The sequence below is a fragment of the Tachypleus tridentatus genome, chromosome 11 (genome assembly GCF_004210375.1).
Source record: "Tachypleus tridentatus isolate NWPU-2018 chromosome 11, ASM421037v1, whole genome shotgun sequence".
NCBI classification, from domain to species: Eukaryota; Metazoa; Arthropoda; class Merostomata; order Xiphosura; family Limulidae; genus Tachypleus; species Tachypleus tridentatus.
In genome coordinates, this window is record NC_134835.1 from 11,065,338 (window position 1) to 11,092,192 (window position 26,855).

At 34.1% G+C, this 26,855-nt stretch overlaps 1 protein-coding gene across 5 annotated transcripts in view; it reads right to left on the reverse strand.

The window, feature by feature from the left end:
• The window catches only part of LOC143231669 (hemicentin-1-like), a 180,556-nt gene that overhangs the window by 57,475 nt on the left and 96,226 nt on the right, over positions 1–26,855 (reverse strand). For all 5 annotated transcript variants that reach the window (XR_013017105.1, XM_076466244.1, XM_076466243.1 and 2 more), the window contains exons 2-3: positions 8,783–9,112; positions 4,516–4,842 (exon numbers count right to left, since the gene is read on the reverse strand). Coding sequence is in view for 4 of the 5 variants with exons in the window: in XM_076466244.1 (XP_076322359.1) it covers positions 4,516–4,842; positions 8,783–9,112 (657 nt within the window). In the remaining variant the exon portion in view is untranslated. The remainder of the gene's footprint in view (positions 1–4,515; positions 4,843–8,782; positions 9,113–26,855) is intronic.

Below are 26,855 nucleotides of genomic sequence, written 5' to 3' on the forward strand. Positions count from 1 at the left end.
GGGATTTACCTTCATTCCTGTATATAAATGAATAATTTCAGCAAACAACACACATAATTTCACAGTTTTTTAGAAACAGCTTCATGTCACATAATATTTGAAATAATATTATACATTTTCGTGTGTTTTTTTTTTTCAGTTTGCCAGGTGAGCAGTTCCTGTTCAAAGGTTTCTAATAATGGGGGGTTATGATACATATAATTGAGCTAACTATAAAATTACATCAGTGTATGGCATTAGTCCGAGGGCTAACAACATTTCAGAGGACTAATCCTCTACCAGTTTAATCCTTGCTAGCGCATGGCCTGTATGTGAGCAATTTTTGAAAGGGGATCATGGAATACATAAATAAATATTGTTAGAAATGACTTAAAATAAGTCCTTAAACAACTACAAAATACTGTTTCACCCACGCTTTTAAGATAGCAATATAACTAAGTAAACAACAATTAGATTCGAATATTTGTAGAGTCTTTAGACACTACAAGTGCCTCTTTGTTTATTGTGTTTCAAATTCTATACCGAGTCTGAAAACGAATTGTATCTGTTTTTCTTGTGTGATTTGAATTTCATTAGCTCACTAAAATAAAATCCAGGAACTTGAGAACTTCTACATGGTTCTGTGATAAGACCTGTGTGCTGTAAATAAACCTGACATGCATACAAAATAATATACTATAGAATTCCTTTTATTGTATCATTACTTTGGAACCTATTTACCATTACAAATCTTCAGTCCATGATAATGTAAAATGTCTTAATTGTGATCGAAAGAGAATCCAGTTCTTCCGAAAAAGTTTTATGTTGAAACTAAAACTTTGATGTCTAACGAAACGGAGTATTTAAACTGAGAAAACATTAATACCTAAAACGTTTGGAGCATTAAACGTGCAAGAAAGACATGTAATTTCAGAGATATCTTTCGTTTTATTATTCGCTCATTTACATAACAATAAAATAGCGTTCCATGCTAGTTGTGTATTTCGACGAGAGAAAAAATAATTCCGATTGTTAGTTACCCCGATAATGGGATTTGATGGTGAAAACAAACTATGTAGTAGAGTTAGTTCAATAGATATTAGTAATGTTCTTAGGAACACTATTAAACTATTATTCCTCAATTACGTGAAACTAGTGAAAGGGAGAAATATACGTGTAGATTTATTGTCTGTTGTTACAAGAGACTAATTAAAAAAACACTTTAGAATATACTATATGTAATGTTCCTTGAAGCAGTGATTTTATATTATCAAAACACGATGCCCTTTAGTGCGAACGTATGAAATTATCATATAATTATAAACCTAGAAAACAAGACGAATTTATTTCTATGTGTAATTACTTAATTACGTAAATAAATAAATGTTCATTTTCAAGCTAAAACCGAAAATTCGAAAATGATTCAGAGAACGGTTAAATACATGTTATATTTTGAAGCATAATTTCAACATCAGAAATTTCTAAATTAATTTCTATGTGCTCTTCTTCGATACATACACGCGAAGAAACAACAATATCAGCAAAGTTTCCATATATTCGTTATAATCATCAACACAGATAACGAATTTCAAAGTATATCATAATTCTAAATGTTGGCCCGCATGGCCGCATGTTCGACTCGTAATCCGAGGGTCGCGGGTTCGAATCTCCGTCGCATCGAACATGCTCGCCCTTTCAGCCGTGGAAGCGTTATAATGTTACGGTCAATCCCACTATTCGTTGGTAAAAAAAAGTAGCCCAAGAGTTGGCGGTGGGTGATGATGACTAGCTGCATTCCCTCTAGTCTTACACTGCTAAATTAGGGACGGTTAGCGCAGATAGCCCTTGAGTAGATTTGCGCGAAATTAAAAACAAACAAACAAATAAATGTGATATAAAAAAACTACTTTTCTTATTCTTACACTAAGATTTATTCGCACTTTTAATCAAATATTTGAAAATTCAAATAAAAACACTATACCATGAATTTATTAAATGTACTGTTCTAGCTCACGATATACGGTAATGTGACTGAAATACTGAGGAATATAAAACAAATTAACTTCTAAACTAATTGAATCAGACGTTTATTTCAATGTATTCATTACAGTGTTTGTGTAGCTTTACATTTTCTGAAAATCGAGTCATTGTGCAGTCATATAGTTTGCACAAAAAAATGAAAGTCTTCAAAGTTAATTTCGTGAATTCTTAATGGATGTTGAATTTTCCGTTGACATCAGTATATAACTGTAAACCCTTTTACTGATTAAAAAATGAAAGCGAAAGAATCAGAAGCAGTAAATTACAATGTTCAATATATAGAATATTAGCACACGTAAATAACCGATCCAATGCATAGTGAAATTCTTGATGTTACTTGTGGAAAATTCAAGAAGAAGTATTCAGAACAGATTCTTTGTCAAGATCTTCCCTGTGTACTAACATCAAATTAAAATTTGTTTATCATATATTCTGACTTAGTAAGACCAGTTCTGGTTGGATGACTTCATGCACGTGCTAAATCATGCTGCTTAATTTTTAAACGTTTGCTAGACATTTGATGAGTAAATCCACGTGGACTGGAAGTTAGTTTTGAAGAGTTAAAGTGAATTGTTAAAGGGAAAGAAGATATTGGCACAGGCGTGAGCGTGAGATTGTCTCGTTTTGTTTATGGTCTCGTGTATTAAAAAATGCATAATAATATGTTGTACCCTTCACGTGAGGAGGCATAAATACTTTTTTGTAAGGTATAAATATTCTGACGATAAATTTCAACAATTAGGCAGGACCTTTTTTTGTTCTCAATCACCTTGCATAAAAACTAGAACTTACATGAGAAAAGAAGTCCTTGGATAAAATTCAGAACTTATACGAGAAAAAATAGTCCTTGCATAAAAGCCAGAATTTTAATAAGAAAACAAGTCCTTGAATAAAATTCAGAATTTACTTGATAAAAAAAATTCTGAGAACAAGTGGCTAGACAATCTCGTTTGTTTGTTTTTTTCTCATATCCAACAAAGCTACTATTGTCTGATTAAACAGATATCTGTGTTTGTTGACTCTCTGCAACCGTATGGTATTATTTTTTACCCTTGAGCAAAGTTTCCAGATGTTTCGGTAACGCAGACCAACGTGTAGTTCATGAATTCATCTTTTACTCGTGCCAAAGATGGAGCTTGTGAGAACATAATTTACCAAAGCACTGTTTCATTATTGTTTTTATTTAAAGCTTACAATAATAAGATTACACTTTGACCCACACAGAACAATGGACTACAAAGTTTATCACTAGGCTATCTTCTATAATTAATTCTATCGCTACATATTTTAAATCCTGTTTTAATCGACTGTCACCTCTCACAGTTCTCAAACCTTAAAGGAAGACGCGGGATCGTCCTGCGGGTGGGCTTAACTACATAGCACAGGCCTCTACCAAGAAGTAACAAGAGGGTAAAATCGCCCTTGAAGGTTTACCCAAGGCATAACGGTACAAGTTTACGTTTTTAGGAGCGCTGAAACTGAATTTGGCATCAGAATTTGTGATTCTGTACCCCTCGGGGTAGGGAGAGAAGACGAAAGGTTTGAAATTGTTCCTACCTTCTACGTTCTCAGTCTAGTAAAATCAGAGTTGACGCTGACAACCATGTGCCAACGACGGGTGTTCTATCGGTAATTTTTACTGATACAGACTCCATCACTTGAGATAGTTATAGAAGTAACGGATGATAACGCTTGTCCGGTATATTTAGACTCCTGTGAGTCATGAGGAGTTCTTGAGGAACGCTGGTATTTTATTATTAAACTGCTTTATATTTCATATTACATTTACATCTATTTTACCTCCGTCACTAAATATTCGTTGTATATAGTAGTAAAAGTACTTATGGTAATACTGTAAAGTCGACCATTTAAAAAACAACCGTCATCGTATACAGGAGTAAATTGTTTGTTTTGTTTTGAATTTCGCGCAAAGCTACTCAAGGGCTATCTGCGCTAACCGTCCCTAATTTAGCAGTGTAAGACTAGAGGGAATGCAGTTAGTCATCACCACCCACCGGCAACTCTTGGTTCATTTACCAATGAATAGTAAAATTGACCGTCACCTTATAACTCCCCCACTGTTGAAAGGGTGAGCATGTTTGATGCGACCGGGATTCAAACCAGCGACCCTCAGATTAAGAGTGGAACGCATTAAACTACCTCTCCATGCCGGTCCATAGAAGTAAAAAATCAATCATGTTAATACTGAAAATCGAAATGTAATTACCAAATACATAGATTTTTTTTACTTTAATGTAAAAAGTTCAAAGTCTGTCTAATCAAACACCTGGAATATTAGACCTACACTAACATCAAACAAATATATTTAGGGTTGAAGTGATAAATATTACTTTTACTTACTCATGAGTATTACATAAAAACATATGTTTTCTCGAATCATTATCTGCTATGAAATAGAAATTTCCAATAAAATTTCCTTTTATTTAGTGTAAGAATATTAACCAAAAAAAGTTCATAAATCGTGCGTCACTTTACCATGAACGTCAAGTTCAACCCATGAGGTCAGATGATGCTCAATTGCGTCGTTTTTTACTCTACATTCTAATTTTGCCCCCAGGTCACTCCTGGAGATCACAAAATCAATTGAAGACGTTACGTTACTGGTTCCTGGTTCTTCGTTTGTGGTACCAGACCTGGACGGAAGACTGTCACTTCCGTTCCACCAAGTCACTTCTGGAGCAGGTTTTCCTCCGGCACTTACACATTTAAGTGAAAGAGTGTCTCCCTCTATATATGGTCCAACAGTCGAAGCATTGTCCAATGCCTCACCATCCTTACTTATTACAGGAGAACTTGGCTTTGCTAGAGTGAAGAAAAGGTGTTACCATTAAATATACGACACCAAAACATTTTCTGTATAAATACATCCACACACACATATGTATATATATATATATTTATATAACTTCAATTTATTGTCAGTTCGTACTTTACATTTTAGTATTTAAAGTAATTAAATTAAAATTTAAAATCAATTGATTAATTAAAATTCAAAATTAAATAATTAATTACAATTTAAAATTAATTGATTAATTAAAATTCAAAATTAAATAATTAATTACAACTTAAAATTAATTGATTAATTAAAATTTAAAATTAAGTAATTAATTAAAATTTAAAATTAAATTTAAATTAATTGTTATGTATTTTAAGTAGTATATGTATGTTCTACTAAATAATTGCTGGAGATTTGTGTCATAATATATTTTAACTTTTATAGTTAATTCAATATGTTCTGTATAGCTACATATATGTAATATATATTCATAGCATACGCTTTAAATACTCTAATTAATTTAGAAATACTGGTATTATTAGGAATACCGCATTCTAAAATTTAAAAAAAACAATATTAGACATATTATTTGTTGACGAAAAACAAAGAACAAAAGTCTTTAATTTCACAAAAACTGTTGAATTGAAGAAGTGTATTTGTTTTAGAACTATGTGCTTCAGATTTTTGTGAAATTTCGAGAAATTTGTAGTTTTGTTATAATGCAAATAATTAGGTGGGTAAACCAGCTATATTTACTTGAATAAATCATGTGTAAACGAAGACATAAATTAGCAGAATTCCACGTTTTCAATTCAACTTCATCTTTTTGTCTTCTAATTTTTGGATAGTTTTTGTTATTTGCTTGAGGGGGTAGAATGGTAACAGCAAAGAAACAATTATTGTGAGAAATAACATTTCAGTGCTTTCGCAACCGGCATCAGTAGCAACTATTTCTTTAAACACAATAACAACTGCAAAAAAACAACAACAAACAACATTGTATTTCTCACTAGACATTCTAGAGTTTTTAAGGCAGTAACCCTTAGTGCATTTCTAAAATCAAAATATTAATTTTATGAATGCTAGAAATAAAGGACCATATAACACCAAGATGCTGTCTTTATTCAACCAAATACTCAACGTTTCGCTTTACAGTTTGGTACAAGACAAAATAAACTGACAAACAAAATTTTGTGTTTCAGTGAACGTTCTTGAGAAAGCTGTAAAGCGAAACGTTGGGAATCTAATAAAATAAATAGAATATTTTTTGTTATAAGATCGTTTATTTCTGGTATTATTATGTCATAAAAACACCAATAGTCCCCCGCTAGTACAGCGGTAACTCTACGGATTTACAGCTATAAAATCAAGGGTTCGATTCCCCTCAGTGGAGTCGGCAGATAGCCTGATGTGGCTTATCTATAAGATAAACACACACATACACCAATATGCTGTGCAGAAACTAAGTAATTAGTTCCATGACGTTTCAGCAGAAGTTTCTAACTATTAAGTCTTATTCAAAAAAGCAAATGACACGATTTATTTACTTTATTTGATGTCCTTAAAAGCTGAACTCTCTTAAATCCATACTTGTCTTAAATCTGTAAGACGCAGCTAATGGCTGTTGTAAGTGTTCGAAAAAGATTTTAATTAATTGTAATTTAAATATCCTAAACATAATTAAGTCACTCCGTTACTACCAGTGTTGGTTCTTAAAACATATATGTTGAAATTACCCAAAACACCATTTTTACAAACGCTTTATATCAATTTCAGTTCTGTTATGCAAAAAAAAATAACAACTGAAGGGCTGCAAGCTTAACAAATCGTTTCTAAAGAATAACATTTGGGTGATGAATCCGGTTGCAGTATCCAGGTCCGGCTCAGGTTTTACTTTTTGTCAGAGATAGACTCAATGTTTCTGAGTATTGATTTATTGAGCTAAAAATAAAAACTAACCCTGAGAAGAACCATGAGGTATACAGAATTCTTGCTTTATTTGAAAAGTTGTTTTATTTTTTACAGTTAAGCAAAAAGATACACAATGGGCTATCTATGTTCTGCCCATTTCAGGTATCGAATCGTTACTTTTAGCGTTGTACGCCTTCAGATTTAAAACAATTGTATTCCTTTACACTTTGTTTGAAATAAATACTATAGCTGTTCCAAAAGAAGGTTTTTCGTGATTTATCCTCCAGTTTCTTAGCGGTAAATTTACATATTTCAACGCTAAAATCAGGAGTTCGATTCCCTGCTGTTTACAGAGCGTAAATGGACCATTGTGCAGTTTGATCTATAAAAACAAACGACTAAAAGTTTATTTGGTTAGAAGTTTATTGTAATTACAAGCCTTCAAGATGTTGTATATATCATAAGTACATACATTAGCTGTAAATGTAATGGACATATACATACTATTGAATGTCTTTTTCTCTATAGGTATACTTGTAATTCATCCAAACTCTTATTTAAACACAAAGAACTATTAATAGTTTTTAATAACTAAAAATACCTATTAAAACTACTGTATCACCAGGCTGATATTCCTAATCCAAAATTCACTTTGTAGCCAATTAATTTTCCACTTTATAATGATTATTTTCTACAGCAGAAAAAATCAAAATAACACATAAAATGCCAAAATTCGACTTTAATTTGTTAGATAATTCTCACGTAACAAGAATGTAATAAATCATAAAGTTACTCTATCGCATATTTTGTGTATTGGCTTCAAAGTTTACTTTCTCTGACCAAACGTATTTCGTCTTTTAAACACGATTGCAATCTTATCATTGGGTAAGATTTAGTTTACGTCATCAAACAGGTATTGTGACATCCTTACAAAGGTTCACTATTGAAGTAATTCAATACCTGATTTGTGAATACAGATATAATTCATTCTCGTTGTTTCAGAATAAAGGATTTAGTGTCAGAAGTTTGACATTTTCATTAAATAAATTTAACCTCTAATACCGTGAAATGGAAGTAATTGTTACTTTACTAAATCTAAAAATTTTATCAAAGAATTTTTACAAACTTAGTCTAATAATCTCGGAGGCAGAGTTTGTGATATTTTTGGTCTGTCAGATAATTTACCCATGGAGCTCCACTGGTAGTTTTGAAACTAAAATCTTCCAGATTTTCAAAACTAACGGTTGAGAGAACTTTCTAACTCTATTTTTTCTTTCTTAAGTAAAACTTATCGGCTTTTAGAAATGGAATAATTTCTTATTTAATTAGACATGGACATCCATGTTGTCAGAATTTTCATAAAATCAAGCATCAACTTTAAGGGAAGAGCTTACATCAGTCCCTAATTAAATTCCAGTAATTTTAAAGACCAGTATAATAAAACTTTCATCTTCGCTTTGTCTATATTGATAACCAAACGTTTATCAGAGTTCGGAATTTCCTATACTACTGGTATTTTAACATTGTAAATTTTAACTATAGTAACCGTACTATAGCGTTTGAACACTGGAAATAAATCGTGCTACTTTAACTTGAGCAAATGTTAGTTTTTAACTGCAATAGCAACAAAACTGTACAATACTTTTAACAGTTCCTTAATATTACTGTTGAACTGAAACAACATAAGCAAAATATGTACTAATGAAGCTACGTGAATTTTCTTAATCTCTGGATTTCTTAACAAAGTATAAAATATCTAATGTACTATTGACTTACCCATTACATAAAAGTTAGCTTTGGAAAGTGATGGATATTATGTGCTATTGACTTACCCATTACATAAAAGTTAGCGTAGGAAAGTGCCAGATATAATGTACTATTGACTAACCCATTACATAAAAGTTAGCGTAGAAAAGTGACGGATATAATATACTATTGACTTACCCATTACATAAAGTTAGCGTAGGAAAGTGACGGATACAATGTACTATTGACTTACCAATTACATAAAAGTTAGCGTAGGAAAGTGACAGATATAAAGTTCTATTCTCTTACCCATTACGATAAGGTTAGCGTACGAAAGCGAGGGACACTTTCCTTGTACGTAGGTGACGTCACATTTGTAACTTCCCTCGTCCTCCATCCGCAAGGGAGAAATAATTAAATGAGCAGTGGATTCTTGAACGATGAAATCCGCTCGATCCGGGTTGGCTAGTTCCTGGAGTGGTTTTTCAACATCGTCACTATATAGGTATAACCTTTTCCAATCACTGGACATGTTCTTTGTCCATGTAATGAAATACACTTCACCACACGACGCTACGTCGACATTACATGGGAGTTCGGCACTCTCTTCAACAAGTCCCGTAACTGTCAGACTGGTATCTGAAAACATAAAATAATCATAAATAAGCACAACAGAGCATCAAGTTACGTATTATTTATGCTGAAATAAAGAAAACTAAGATTTTAAACGTAAAGATAGCCACTGATGTTTATGTCAATTCGTTTGAAAATAGGTTTACGTGTATGTCACCGGTTTGACAGCAAGGAAAAAATTGATTCTGTACATTCAGTGTTTCTATTCGCAATAAATTCTTTCAGAGGGCGCTGGATAACTTTGTTTGTTTTATAGAGAAAAGTCAATTTGGGCTATCCTCTATATTCACTTAAAGATATCGAACACCGAATTTTTAACTTTGGAAGTCCGTAAAATCATCTTTGTCCCACAGAAGGCACTAATTAAATGTATATTAATCAGAAATGTCTGTTAATTCAAACGACATGTTTTCATGTACAAAAGAAAGTTTAAGAAGTGAAAACTAATATCAAAAAAATAAACCTACACTTTATGGAATAAACACATATTATGCTTCAATAATAACCATTATGGTTATAATGGTTACCCAGTACACACTGCGTACTGTGTTATATTATTTACCTAACGTATAAAATTTGTTTTCAATAATTTATGTGTAATAAAATGTGAGGATGGTAAAGGCAGTAACTACATATTAATATCTATTATTACCGCTTCAAGAATTTCTGGCTGTTAAAACTGTGAGATATAATTATTATAAGTTCACCACTTCGTTTTTCCCTCCAATAATATGAGTGCCTGTTCTGTCTTCCAGTGATAAGGTGTCACACAGATCATCCGAGAAAACTGAAACAAAAAAGCTACACGAGGGCTATCTGCGCTAGCCGTCTCTAATTTAGCAGTGTAAGACTAGAGTGAAGGCAGCTAGTCATCACCACCCACCGCCAATTCGTGGGTTATTCTTTTACAAACGAATACTGGAATTGACCGTCATGTTATAACGTTCCCAAGGCTGAAAGGGCGAGCATGTTTGGTATGGCGGGTATTCGAACCAGCAACCCTCGGATTACGAGTCGAGTGCCTTAACCACCTGGCCGTGCCGAACCATAAAGACACATAACTAGAACCCATTTGCTTTAACTATTTAGATACTTCAAACTGAATAGTTACGCCAAAGTTTCTACATGTAACAAAACCAAAATCTTGTGAAGTTTACCTTCGTAACGTCTTTAACAGGTTTATTTTCAGTATTAACCAGTATAGTACTTCATTGCTGTTGTACACCAGCAAGTAACCAGTATAGTACATCAATGTTGTAGTACACCAGCTAGTAACCAGTGTAGTACATCTATGTTATAGTACACCAGCTACTAACCAGTATAATACATCAATGTTGTAGTGCACTAGCTCGTAACCAGTATAGTATATCAATGTTGTAGTACACCAGCTAGTAACCAGTATAATACATCAATGTTGTAATGCACCAGCTAGTAACCAGTATAGTATATCAATGTTGTAGTACACCAGCTAGTAAACAGTTTAGTATATCAATGTTGTAGTACACCAGCTAGTAATCAGTGTAGTACATCAATGTTGTAGTGCACCAGCTAGTAACCAGTTTAGTATATCAATGTTGTAGTACACCAGCTACTAACCAGTTTAGTATATCAATGTTGTAGTACACCAGCTACTAACCAGTTTAGTACATCAATGTTGTAGTACACCAGCTAGTAACCAGTATAATACATCAATGTTGTAGTGCACCAGCTAGTAATCAGTGTAGTACATCAATGTTATAGTGCACCAGCTGGTAACCAGTTTAGTACATCAATGTTATAGTGCACCAGCTTGTAACCAGTATAGTACATCAATGTTATAGTACAGCAGCTAGTAGTCGTATAGTACATCAATGTTGTAGTACACCAGCTAGTCACCAGTATAGTACATCTATGTTATAGTACACCAGCTAGTAACCAGTAGAGTAAATCAATGTTGTAGTACACCAGCTAGTAACCAGTATAGTACATCAATGTTATAGTGCACCAGCTAGTAACCAGTGTAGTACATCAATGTTGTAGTGCACCAGCTAGTAATCAGTGTAGTACATCAATGTTATAGTGCACCAGCTGGTAACCAGTTTAGTACATCAATGTTATAGTGCACCAGCTTGTAACCAGTATAGTACATCAATGTTGTAGTACACCAGCTAGTCGCCAGTATAGTACATCTATGTTATAGTACACCAGCTAGTAACCAGTATAGTATATCAATGTTGTAGTACACCAGCTAGTAACCAGTATAGTACATCAATGTTATAGTACAGCAGCTAGTAGCCGTATAGTACATCAATGTTGTAGTACACCAGCTAGTCACCAGTATAGTACATCAATGTTGTAGTGCACCAGCTAGTAATCAGTGTAGTACATCAATGTTATAGTGCACCAGCTGGTAACCAGTTTAGTACATCAATGTTATAGTGCACCAGCTTGTAACCAGTATAGTACATCAATGTTGTAGTACACCAGCTAGTCGCCAGTATAGTACATCTATGTTATAGTACACCAGCTAGTAACCAGTATAGTATATCAATGTTGTAGTACACCAGCTAGTAACCAGTATAGTACATCAATGTTATAGTACAGCAGCTAGTAGCCGTATAGTACATCAATGTTGTAGTACACCAGCTAGTCACCAGTATAGTACATCTATGTTATAGTACACCAGCTAGTAACCAGTATAGTATATCAATGTTGTAGTACACCAGCTAGTAACCAGTATAGTACATCAATGTTATAGTACAGCAGCTGGTCACCAGTATAATACATCTATGTAATAGTACACCAGTTAGTAACCAGTGTAGTAACCAGTGTAGTACATCTATGTTATAGTACACCAGCTAGTAACCAGTGTAGTACATCTATGTTATAGTACACCAGCTGGTAACCAGTGTAGTACATCTATGTTATAGTACACGAGCTAGTAACCAGTGTAGTACATCTATGTTATAGTACACGAGCTAGTAACCAGTGTAGTACATCTATGTTATAGTACACCAGGTGGTAGATTATAGAAATGAATCATAAAATGTGTTTTTGTCATTTCTGTATTTACAACTGAAAGTCTATATTTTACAAGTATTTTGACGAAATGTTTATAATTAACTATATATATATATATGTGTGTGTGTGTGTGTGTGAACAGAGATACCTGGGAGTAAAACGGGCGAACTAAACACAAGTGTTGAATCATATCGTATTTTATTAAATATTTAGGCACACATTCCTAAAGACCCAGGTGTTCAATTTCTAACGGTATACTTTCAGTTTTCAGTTACTTTCAGAGGGAATTATCTTATTTCAAAACAAAAACATTAAAACTGAAGTTTATAATATTAAAGCCTTATAATACAAATTCATGTTCGTACAAGGGCGTCAAATTTTGATGAAACTGAATAAATTGAAATATTTTTCCGAATCATATACAGACTCGTTCAGTAAAGTATAATTTAGAAGTACGAAAAATATGTTTGTCATCTGTTTATGCAAATAGTTCTGCTCACAGCTTCGAATATAAAACGTATTTTGTTTACCTTGTTTCTAAGCGAAGAACATCTGGAAAGACAACGAGTTAAAGTATGTAAATACGTCGGCTCATTTGTGTTCTATATCTAATATCTTCAGAAACTTCTATAAACTTGCGACTAGTATGAATTATGGTACACTGCTACTCACTTTATCACTGGTTTAACCATCTATATCTTGCGTTATGAAGTTTGACAGGAGGCACTGAAATTCACGAGGTTTAAGAAATAAAAGAAAAGAAGGGTATATTTCGTGTGAACCATACCAAGCACGCAATATCAACCATATTTATTTTAAATTTTTTTCAAGAGAGATTCCAGCTAACTAGCAAATGTTTTATACACTAGTTAATAGTGTAGTCTGTATATAATGAACGCTGCAGTAATCCAGATAGAGTGAGTCCTTATCAATATCCAGTTGAGTATGGCCTATTAATTACCCACAAAACAAAATCACTTTGAGGCAGTGAATGTGTTATGAGAGTGACTGTAAAATATCACTATTTGGCCATACAAGAGAATGTTTCTTTGAGTTCATAAACTATACTTTCGATTGATTTAATGTAACGTTGCTTTGAGTCCATAAACTATAATTTTGGTTAACGTAATGTAACGTTGCTTTGAGTCTATAAACTATACGTTTGATTGATGTAATGTAACGTTGCTTTGATCCCATGAACTATACGTTTGATTCGGGTGATATAATGCTGTTATAAGTCATCAAGTGTATATCGGTACGAGGTCCGGCATGGCCAAGCGTGTTAAGGCGTGCGACTCATAATCTGAGAAACTAGGATTCGCATCCCCGTCGTGCCAAACATGGTCGACCTTTCAGCCGTGGGGGCGTTATAGAGTTACGATCAATCTCACTATTCGTTGGTAAAAGAGTAGCCCAAGAGTTGGCGATGGGTGGTGATGACTAGCTGCCTTCCCTCTGTTCTTACACTACTAAATTAGGGACGGCTAGCACAGATAGCCCTCGAGTAGCTTTGTGTGATTGACCGTAACATTATAACGCCCCCACGGCTGAAAGGGCGAGCATGTTTGGCGCAACCGGGGATGCGAACCCGCGACCCTCAGATTACGAGTCGCACGCCTTAACACGCTTGGCCATGCCGGGCCGAAAAAATTGCAGAATTATATATATATATAGTAAGTGAGTAAATATTGAAGATATAATAATTTAATAAAGTTAACTTTTGCGTTATTTTAATAAAAAATCACATATCTGCCGTTTACCACTTATACTCTGAGTTTTAGAAAAAAAACATTCACACAGCATTTAGATTCAACTTATATAATGGCTTTGAGTTTGCTTTTCAATTACAAACGCTTATCTCACAACTCCATCTCTTAACCGATTTGAGATCTCATTATAGCCGCGGCTATTGAGAATTCCCTCATGTTAACTAAGGCTGAAGTCACAATCTGTTATTCGTTTCGCCTACATAATCTTCGGATGTAAAACTAACTGATATTTTGTGTAAGTTTGCCCACAGAAGATGCCAAATAAGATTGTAATCAAGCCAGTAATGTTGACAAGTGAATGTTAAACCACAAAGGACAATCAACATTAAGACATAAATTTACGACAATATTGGATTGTTCTTAGTGGAGAACAGAAGAAGTGAACCATTTTCATTTGTGGTGTGGCACAGAATAATAATTGGTTGTACAAGCGCCAGTTTTTATTAAAACACTAGCGCGCTTGGTCATAGGTCAGGTAGCGTTAAAAATCTCCGATCCAAGTAGCTCAAGACTGAAATAAATACGCAACATTCAATTATACTTTAATTTGTTACCATAAAAGTGCATAACATGTAAAAATTCCTTGTGACAATACTTGTTGCTGTATTGCGTAAAATGTACAAAATCATGTTTTGTGTCAAACCAACATGAATTTATAATGAGTTGACTTGCTAAACCATTATCATGTGTTTTTTAATTAATTACCATTATTTCTCAAAGTTTACTTTCTAACAATTTGCATCCAAATTTCAAGATTATTTGTTATTTACATTTATATTAAATTATTACTCGTGAAAATGTAGTTGTAAAATCAGTAGAGCTTCAAAAACGTTTATTTGCATTAACGTCATCTTACTATTATTCCACCATGTGATAGTGATATAAGGATATAAAGACAATATGATGAGATATATGATAGTGATATAAGGATATAAAGACAATATGATGAGATATATGATAGTGATATAAGGATATAAAGACAATATGATGAGATATATGATAGTGATATAAGGATATATAGACAATATGATGAGATATATGATAGTGATATAAGGATATAAAGACAATATGATGAGATATATGATAGTGATATAAGGATATAAAGACAATATGATGAGATATATGATAGTGATATAAGGATATAAAGACAATATGATGAGATATATGATAGTGATATAAGGATATAAAGACAATATGATGAGATACATGATAGTGATATAAAGATAAAGATATATGACAATGATATAAAGATAAAGACATATGATAGTGATATAAAGGTATAAATTATGTATCTGACTATCCTGGCACGCTGTTCGCTTGAAATATAGTAAAGAAACAACTAATCGTGACTAAAATATATCAGTCACAAACGACGAGTTGGCTGTTTTGATTTATCAAATATTAAAAATAACCCTTTTTCACTAAACATTTAAAAAAAAAAACCCGAAAGATATCAAAATTAGTCTACTAGTGTTATACATTAAGATAAAATTTAAAAGAGGTCGAATGAAACAAAAATATAAACCTTGCATTCTAAATTACACTGGCATTCGAAACAAAATGAACACAGTCGTTTACTTTAGAAGCAGTAAAATCACAGATAGGTTTAGGAAAGTCTGTAGGTCATAGGACAGACTGAGTCAAATCAGTCGTCTTTGACTTATTTTCTGTTCGATTTTCTAAAGTTTCACAGAATGATTTTAAGGCCTAAACGATATACAGAGGTTTCTTGATTTATACCGCGATAGCACAGATTCAGAGTGTTCGTTATGTATGACGTCGCTGATGATTAAGTATTCTCTTTTGAATTGCAGATATTTCGTGAAAACTACGCTGAAGATGAAGAGGAATCTGCCTCAAGGCTTTATTCGCGCAACGTTGACAGTAAATTCCGGTAGGTTAAGTATTCATATATCAACCTGCTTTGTGAATTAAGCAAAAACCTCACGCGCATCACCAATATTTTTTGTCTTTAAATATAAAACAAAATTACGTTTATCCTACAAAATATAAATATATATAAATAGAGAGAATGAAGTTTCTGAACTACATAAAATTAGGCAATAGTTTGTAATATATGTACACTTGTACATGCTCTTGAAAAACAAACACAAAGACCTAAAATACCAACTGAGAATATGTTTACAGTAACATGACGAATCACTTAAAAATTAATGGTCTTAAAACTATTCAGTTGATAACATAAAGTCCAGAAACACTGAGTTTCTTTGACTTTCAAGTAGATGTATTATTAACTGACCTGGAAAACACAGGTAGTAATGATAGGCGAAAGGAAATTTTTCTATGAATCGTTCAAAACGGTTTAACTTAAAAAATACTTTTTAAAACCTCTTCATAATGTAAAACAAAGTTTCTAATCGACATTCCAACAATAGTTTTATTTGAAAACAGAATTTTGAGAAGGTGTTTGGTAGCTTGCAATAAGTACTTCCGGTTTGTTGAGAAAGTAAGTGACACATTAATGTCTCTTTACAGTTGTAACGAGTGCATTTCCTTTGACCAGGCATGGCCAAGCGTGTTAAGGCGTTCGACTTCTAATCTGAGGGTGGTGGGTTCGAATCCTGGTCGCACCTAACATTTTCGCCCTTTCAGCCGTCGGGGCGTTATAATGTACGGTCAATCCCACTATTCGTTGGTAAAAGAGTAGCCCAAGAGTTGGCGGTGGGTGGTGATGACTATCTGCTTTCTCTCTAGTCTTGCACTGCAACGTCAGTACAAGAAATGTTTGTCGGTAGCTTCATGAAATAGATTTCCATGGCCGAACAGCCACACACAAGCCTAAGATCATCATGCGCAATGCCAAGCAACGGCTGGAGCGATGTAAAACACACTGCCATTGGACTCTGGAGCAGTGGAAACGTTTTCTCTGGAGTGATGAATCATGTTTCATTATCTGGCAGTCTGACGGGTGAATATGGGTTTGGCGGATGCCAGGAGAACGATACCTGCTTGAATGCATACTGCCAAATGTAAAGTTTTTTGGAGGAGGAATAATGGTCTGGGGCTGTTTTTCATGATTTGGGCTTGGCTCTTTAGCTCCAATTAAGAGAAATCTTAATGCCACAGCAAACAATGACATTCTAGAGAATTGTGTGCTTCCAGCTTTGTGGAAACAGTTTGGGAAATACCTTTTCTTTTGTTCCAGCATGACAACGGCTCCATGCATAAAGAGAGATCCATAAAGACATGGTTTTCCAAAGTTAGTGTGGAAGAACTTGACTGGCCTACACAAAGCCCTGACCTCAACTACATCGAATACCTTTGGAATGAATTGAAACGCCGACTGCGAGCCAGGCTTTCTCGCCCGACATTAGAGCCCGACCTCACTAATGCTCTTGTGGATGAATAGGAGCGAATCCCTAGCAGCCATGTTCCAAAATCTATTTAAGATCCTTCCCAGAAGAGCGAAGACTGTTATATCAGTTGAGGATCAACTCCATATTAATGCCCATGGTTTTAGAATGAGATGTTCAACAAGCACATATGGGTGTGATGGTCAGGTGTCCACATACTTGTGGCCATATAGTGTATATAACCATCTACATTCAGTTTTCTTAATAAATAAATAAACTAACGATTACGTTATATCACATCTGTAACAATAATTGCATTACATAAGTTTCAGATGTCACTGATGATGGAATGAGTTATTCCGAAACGTCCAAATTTAGCAAACATCTTCACATTTTGGTTTCTCCATCACGAAACGATGGTTACTGATAAAAAAATAGTTTTATAATTTTCATTTCTAATATTTTTTTCAAAGTGAATTTCATTTAAAAAGTGTCAGCGAAACGTGTTATACATACATTACTATAGAAAAACAAATACTCATTTTAACCTTGTGTAGCAGGTCAAAAGCTCGTTCCCAGAATAGGGAGTGTAGCTTCCATTTAGAAATGTGTTTATACTACAAAGGAGAGTGCTGATACTATGTAGATGGGTATCCTATGGTTTTATAAGCAGATGGTATTGTTTGATAAATTGTATTACAAAGATCAAAGGTGTTCCCATAAGCAGACAGTTAAATAGGATGGTGAGATCGTCATATGGTGTCTGAACATATGATTACGTCATCAGTGTCTACATTTGATTATATATTCCAAGAGTTTCAAGTCGAGCCATTATTTTAACAGCAAACTCACTCTTTCACTAGTTTGTCTTTACAATAATCATATACAACTATGATTTCTAATGTTCTTGACAAAATATTGCATTTTACACATGTTAGCTTCTGATTTTCTCTTACAAATGTTTTAAAAGGACACATGGTGTTTTCTGTAGGTGAATACCACAGCATACAGATTTTAACCAGCTTAGTTTTATATTTTCTCTTTATATATTACCTGCGTTTAACGAAATTCTGAAAAGATTTTATCACATATAAAATTTCAATGAATATTGAACGATATAGTTGACTGTTTTTATATGGTTCAATATATGTCTGACATGCTAATTATAGTTTTTGGTTATATACGTAATCATATTTGTTTTATGTGCTGATGTTTTATTTATATAATGCTTTTCTTTATGAAATTAATATACAACATCCTGAAAAGAACGCTTATTTAAATCTCATGTTTAGCCTTACAAGTTTATAAATGAAGTTTAACCCATTGATTGCTGATTTGCCGTATAGGGTACAGTTTGAATCTGACAGTTGATTACTAGTGTGTCGTAAACAGTGTATGGCTTGCAAATGTTCAGTATGCATTTCAAGAAGCTACAGTCACTTGGTTAAAATATTACTACATATTGGTATTCTTTCCATTTCCAAATGTTGTGAACACTTCATTCGTATTGGATAGCAGTCTCACGTTATACCAATGAGAGAGAGAGAGACGAAGGAGTTCAAAGTTTAATATGACAGAATATTTTATAATTATAACAACAAAAGGTGAATAAGTTAATTATAGGTAGTTATCTATGACTGTACATTTATTATTAAGATATAAATCTCGCGTTTAATACCGAAAATAAATTATTTAAATCCTAAATAATCAATATTTTCTACATAAATTTAAAATTAATACATTATAAATATAATTTTCACCATACTTTAACCTTAACGAGAAGAACTTTTGTTTATCGTTAAATTTAAAAGTCAGTAAACATATTCTGCTGTTTTTTAACTTGTCTAAATGTGTATTCACGATGTTTTATTTATTAACATTTCACAGAGCAGATAACTTTCAATTAGTGTATACTTTCTGTTGAATTAGGCTCTTAGAACTGATTCTTCATGTTTCTAAAAAATATATGTATCCATAAGATAAAATAACAAATTATTACTGAGAATAATATTACACTTATTGAACCATTTATGAACAAAACTATGAAGTAAACTGCTATTGACGTAAACGTCCGGACCCGGCATAGCCAGGTGGCGCTCGACTTGTAATCTGAGGGTCGCGCGTTCGAATCCCGTCAAACGAAACATGCTCGCCCTTTCAGCCGTGGGGGCGTTATAATGTGACTGTCTATCCCACTATTTCTTGGTAAAAGCGTAGCCCTAGAGTTGGCGGTGGGTGGTGATGACTAGCTTCGTTCCCTCTAGTCTTACACTGCTAAATTAGGAACTGGTAGCGCAGATAGCCCTCGAGTAGCTCTGCGCGAAATTAAAACAAAACAGAAAACGTAACCATCTTAATTTATAAAATACTGGAGTAGTTTTCACACAACTTTTGTACATTATTTCCATATTACTATTTGTTTATTTCAGTTCGGAACGTTATATTGTATATAGTTATTAAACGATGGTGTAAGAACCTTATAGTTCAACCACACTTATAACAACAACAAAAAAATGTTTTATGTACTTGTGTCAGTAAAATTAAAGAATGTCCGCCATTGGTCGAAAGCTCGAACTATGTCAGTCAGATAATATAGTTTAGAATAGTTTTGAAAACGAAAGATAGTTTAACTACAATCGATTTAGTTCTACATTAATATTTTTTATATTAAAAATACACATAAAATCTACATCAACATATGAAATTTATCAGAACTATGATGCAATTATACAACCAATGGTAACAGAGCTGGTCGTTTCCGGATAGTTCATAAGCTAGGGCCCGGCATGGCCAAGCGTGTTAAGGCGTGCGACTCGTAATCTGAGGGTCGCGGGTTTGCATCCCCGTCGCGCCAAACATGCTCGCCCTCCCAGCCGTGGGGGCATTATAATGCGACGGTCAATCCCACTATTCGTTGGTAAAAGAGTAGCCCAAGAGTTGGCGGTGGGTGGTGATGACTAGCTGCCTTCCCTCTAGTCTTACACTGCTAAATTAGGGACGGCTAGCACAGATAGCCCTCGAGTAGCTTTGTGCGAAATTCAAAAACAAAGAAGACCAATCTGAAGCTAGATCATAAGTTCAGACACACCATTTCACAACAAATATTATATACTTCTTACATAAGTACCAACAATCTTCCAGTCGCATGTCATAATGGTTCATTGTAGTTTTTTCTAAACAATACTACGGTAACATGTATTATTTTTTTACGTCTAAGTTTAAGAGTTTAAACAATCATACAAGGATATGATTGACAGTTTCAAAAAAAAAAAAAAAACGTGCTTAAGGTCCGATGAATTCTAATTGATAATTTGATTCATTTCAATTTCTTAGATATGCAAGTTTCATATGTCTTACATATTCATAAAAGTATGTACAACTAGTTTTAGCATTTCGCAGACTAACAAAATCAACATCTTTAGATTTCATTAATGCACAATTTTATCATAGAACAAATAAAGCAATAAACATGATATCTTTATTACAGCATTCATTTAAATGCTTTCTTTTTCTTTATTGCAATTTGTTTGTTTTGAATTTTGCGCAAAGCTACACGAGGGCTATCTGCGCTAGCTGTCCCTAATTTAGCAGTGTAAGGCAGCTAGTCATCACCACCCACCGCCAACTCTTGGGCTACTCTTTTACCAACGAATAGTGGGATTAACCATCTCATTATAACGCTCCCACGGCTGTAAAGGGCGAGCATGTGCGGTGGGAACCCGCGACCCTCGGATTAAGAGTCGAACGCCTTAACATGCTTGGCCATGCCGGGCCTTTCTATTGCAAAATAAATGACTACACAACCATGATATTTATAAGCTCAACATTAGACAACATTTAGTATTGAAAATAATTCAATAGGTGTATGTGATATCATTAAATATAATCACTTACTAGTGAAACAAATGTTCGTTTTTATCATGTTTTTCGTACTAATATTAACTGATAGTTTAGTATTTAACGTGTATTAATCAAAATTTGGTAATATATCTGAAAAGAGTTTTATATAACAGCTACCTTTAAATAATATATATATATATATACTAATTCATTATATAGGTTATTTCATATTATATGTATTATATAACGTGTGCACATAACGTGTTATATTTTTTCAAATTTTAATTTTATCGAGTTCTGTTGAAGCAGAATTCCTTTGTTTTATTTCATAGATGTGTCTGTAATAATTGTATATTGAAATGCTCGAAAAAATATATAAGTTTCAGTTAGTGTCTGTTTCACAAACCTGTTTGCCTCAAAACTTTCTTTGTGATGTACAGCGAATAATTCTAATCATTTCACTGCTTTATGTTAAAATATTCCACTTTTTAGCAACATATACGGTTTCACTGTTTTAACATATAAATGTAACCCTAATATTTAAATAAAGCAATATGTTCTGGTTCTTATCTCTCGAGTCTGGTATAATTTAATTTTGTTAGACTGTAGAAAAGGGCATCGCTAGGCTTGAAATTGCGTGCATTTAATAACAGCTTGACAAATTGTATACGGGGAAATACAAAACGTATGTAACATAAAAAAAACAGCTACACCTAAATATCCAACACGTTTTTAATAATTACAGAAGAGCCTATAAAATGAAGAAATATAAAAAAAACGTTACTATTTGGTTTATGTTTCATCTAGGTACACCATATGTAAAACAAAACGCTCGTAGCTTGATAATATTCTATACGTTACTGTTTGGTTTATGTTTCATCTAGGTACACCATATGTTAAACTCTATTGATTTATTTTGCTTTCGTTGTTGTTGTTTTTTAATTAAGCACAAATTTTACACAATGGGCTATCTGTGTTCTGTCTTAATGGGCATGAAAACCCGGTTTCTTACCTTGTAACTTCGAAGACATACCGCTGTGCCACGGGGTAAGGATCACCTCTCTTGTAGTTGAGTCAGTTATTTAGACAAGAAATATTGCTATCACATTGAACAGAAACTAAAAACACTTTATGAGATGTAGAAACTTCCATATTAATGTTCAGGTGTTTGAATCTAAACAAACAAAGAAGGAAGAGGAAATTATTTCCTATATCTCCAGGTTTATAGTGCGAAAACTGTGGATAGGTATTGAAACAGTAAATCTGTTAAGTGCATGTAATGACCTATACCTGCCCACCTTCGATACCTAAGATTTTCGAATACATTGGATTCAGTTCGGATGCAGAAGCAACGATCGGAGTTATTAAGCGAGACCAAATGATAAAAAAAAATAACAGACTTCACGAATTACGCTTAATGGCCACGAGTATACAGTATATATCGCATAACTTCTATTAAGATTATCACCGTAAGCACCAACATCACTGACCACCTGCACTCTTCACAGCCGAGTAAATCCCAATGTCTCCATCAATGATCGATGAATTGATTTATGAAGTGACAGAGACGAGCAAGATGCTCGGTGTAACTTCGTTGAATGTCGTTCTTTCGGTGACAAAAAACAGTTCTTGTGATTCTCACTGGCGGATTCAAGTCTCGAAAACGTAGTAACGTAACATTGGACTCGAAGATATGCTGAAGTAATATTAAACAACCTCCTCGCCTGCCACCATGATGAAGAAATTCTGATGGACAATCTCTACATAAAGAAGCCATAATTCTTGGACTTATTGTGGTTAATAATTAGCTCACTGTGTGAGGTTGCACTACACACGAGTGACATATGATCCTCTTATGAATAGTGTATACTAATCAAAACGTTATAATTTTCTTATCTTTGGGGAGGGATGTTCATTATTTAGTAACTTTTGACCCCTCAGTCCCTCACACAAGTTGTTGCAGTTCATTAATTCTAGTTAGCAAAGAAAAAGTGATCCTACAGAACTTGCAAATCACGTGACAACTACAGCCAATCTAAAAGTGATCTTACATAACTTGTAAATCATGTAACAACCACAGCCAATATAAAAGTGATCTTACAGAACTTACAAATCATGACGACAGGCAAAACTTTCGACGCCTGTCGTGTGAAAGTGGGTTTTCTCGGGGTACTCCCGTTTCCCCCCACATCAAAATCTTCAGGCATTGGATTTCTAGATCCCAGCCCAGGCAACCTTTTTGCCAGACCCAGAATCGGGCCGTTGGATTTGATCTGAACTTGAATTAATTACATTCATGTTCACATCTACCCAACTTTTTCTTTTCGAGACAGGTCCCGACCTTTCCTCTTTCCACTGCTACCTTTTCCTCCACCCAAAAGACCATTTAATGAGACATTCCCCACCCAAAAAGTCAAGAATAATAACGATAATTGATTTATTAAAATAATAATAAAAAAAAAACCCACCCTTAATCCAAATAACAATCCACGAAAGGGGACGAAGAGGAACTACAAAGTTCCTGAACACCCCAGTTGGAGAGAGAACTCTTCGAATTTCTCTCTCTCTAAACTGAACCCCCTGCCACGTTAGTTTAGTTTAGTTTAGTTACAAATCATGTGACAACCACAGTCAATATAAAAGTGATCTTACAGAACTTACAAATCATGTGACAACCACAGTCAATATAAAAATGATCTTACAGAACTTACAAATCATGTGACAACCACAGCCAATCTAAAAGTGATCCTACAAAACTTGCAAATCACGTGATAACCACAGCCAATATAATATTAAGAGTAACGAAATGTATCAAAACTATCTTAACATTATTTTGACGTTAAGTAAATAGTGTGATACCTCCGAAAATAAGTTTTTTAGGGAAGGATATACAACATCCTTTTTCAACGTAAAACTGGATCCTAAATATATATTCAAACGGAGAACTTATAGCTTCTAAGACGGAAAAGGGATAACAGGACCATTCCGAAATAGACCTACAAATAGTCATAACTTCTGCCATTGTAAGCAAGTTTGTTTGTTTTTTGACAGGTGAAAATCCACAAACACAAATGCAAATCATCCACGTGCACATCATCCACAGAAGCCATCCACGTGCCCTAAGCAACAGTATAGAACATTATCATGACACATCTCAATCAGGAGACAAATCCAGCATGGTCGGGATTCTACAAGGTAAAGGTTCTCTATTCTTAGGACTACTGGTATGGGTATTAACACTTTAATTAAAATAAAATACAGAATAACGTCTCAGGTAAACCTGATGATGACCTTGGAAGGTCGAAACGTTGTTCTGTACTATATTTTAATTGTTTTAATACCCATACCAGCTGTCTTGAGAGTGCGTTTTTACTTCAAGTGGGTTTCTCATTATCACGAAGATAAAGCTTCTAGACATATCTCCAATTTAACAGTTTCATAAACCAAAGCAGCAGTTTTTAATGCTATTCCATACAAAAACACGAAGGCCCGGCATGGCCAAGCGTGTTGAGGCGTGCGACTCGTAATCTGAGGGTCGCGAGTTCGCATCCCCGTCGCACCAAACATGATCGCCCTTTCAGCCGTGGGGGCGTTATAATGTGACGGTCAATCCCACTATTCGTTAGTAAAAGAGTAGCCCAAGAGTTGACGGTGGGTGGTGATGACTAGCTGCCTTCCCTCTAGTCTTACACTGCTAAATTAGGGACGGTTAGCACAGAATACCCTCGTGTAGTTTTGTGCGAAATTCAAAAAACAAACAAACAAACAAAAACACGATGATCAAGTCTCAAATGCAAAGTCTATAAACTTCTCCGCGATCGGACTCTTGATAGAGCCTTTTGAAATGGAAACTACTGTGCAGGATTATTGACCAGATGCACGGTGGTCAGAACGAGTACGACAGACATTGTAAGAATCCGATCCTTAGTTGCTCAGTTAAGTTATTTTTATGTTCCTTATATATGTTGATAATCAATGTATTCGATCAGTATTTGTAAGGTTAAAGTTATTGATTCCCATCCTCATTAGTCTTAGCTTCAAATATTCGTACCATCTAAACTCTCCTGATTATAGGAAAAAAACTTATTATAGGAAATAAAACCAGCCTTTGAAGCGTCATAATCCATATAGTTGATACAACTACAAACGTAACTGCAACGTGAAAAAAATATAAAACTACAACTAAACTTTTATAATATAAACAATTAGGAGAAATAAATAATTACGTGGTAAACATTACGGTCAAATGGCCCTTTCCCTTAATGCAGTTTTGGCTCATTGATATATTAATGTCACATAGCGATAACTTTGTGGACCTATCACTCGAGAAACCAGGTTTCAATATCTGCACAGACAGCCTACTTTTCACCTTTGTACTCAACAATAAACAAATATAAATTAAAACAAAACTAAGTAAGACTCATGATTACAAATTACGTGAGACACCAGATTGCAAACTAAGATACAAGGTTACAAATTAAGTGATACACAAATTTCCAGTTCTCCAAGACAAGAAGTCCTCTAAATGAAAATATGTACATCAAGTTATTTCATACTCGAGTATTGCTTTTCGTAATTACACAAAGAATTTGAAGACACTTACTCTTACGTTTTCAAGTTTGATATGTTAGTTTCATAGTTGTCTAGGATCACAGCAGGTGGCGTTGAATATCAGTGCAGATCAATAATACAAATTGCTCTTTGAATGCAATAGTTGCACACATTTTGTGTGGTCAAAGGTATTTGAGCTTCATATTCCATTATTTTAAAGTAGAAAACGATTATTTTAAATGAACGACCTCATGTAAGTCATAACTGTCTTGTTTTTAAGACTCTTTCTGTTGATTATAACCAAGGAGCTTGAGTGCTTCAATAAACAAGTGCTCAGTTATAAACTTGTGAAGTTCTTTTGGTCTGAGGATCGAAAGGTTAATTATTTAATTATACAAGTACTCGTGTCCATGGTAATGACATGTTATGTGACTGATTACATTAATGTTAAGATACCTTAATTTTTGGGCCACGTGTACGTGAGACAGAAGTACCTACATAATGTCTGATATTAGTCCATTTTACAACTGTGCGAATACAGATATGAAACTTTAACCGAAAATACGTATTTGTATTGTAAGAGTCGTGAACAAAATATTTTCAAAATAGTTTCTTTTTTCTTTTAATTTCTCACAAAGCTACTCGAGGGCTATTTGTGCTAGCCGTCCCTAATTCAAATTACAAGTCGAACGCCTTAACACGCTTGTCCATGCCGGCCAAATAGCTTTTTCGTTAAATGTATTTTTATTCCTTATAAAAGGTTGTATGACGTCTAACTCTAACATATCTAGCATCTCGTAATCCGATTTGAATTAACTGTGCCAACATTAGGGATTACTTGGTTTACAGAATGATCAGTGTATAACCAGGGATTACTTGGTTTACAGAATGATTAGTGTATAACCAGGGATTACTTGGTTTACAGAATGATCAGTGTATAACCAGGGATTACTTGGTTTACAGAATGATCAGTGTATAACCAGGGATTACTTGGTTTACAGAATGATCAGTGTATAACCAGGGATTACTTGGTTTACAGAATGATCAGTGTATAACCAGGGATTACTTGGTTTACAGAATGATCAGTGTATAACCAGGGATTACTTGGTTTACAGAATGATCAGTGTATAACCAGGGATTACTTGGTTTACAGAATGATCAGTGTATAACCAGGGATTACTTGGTTTACAGAATGATCAGTGTATAACCAGGGATTACTTGGTTTACAGAATGATCAGTGTATAACCAAACTAGACTATTGTACTGGTAAACTAG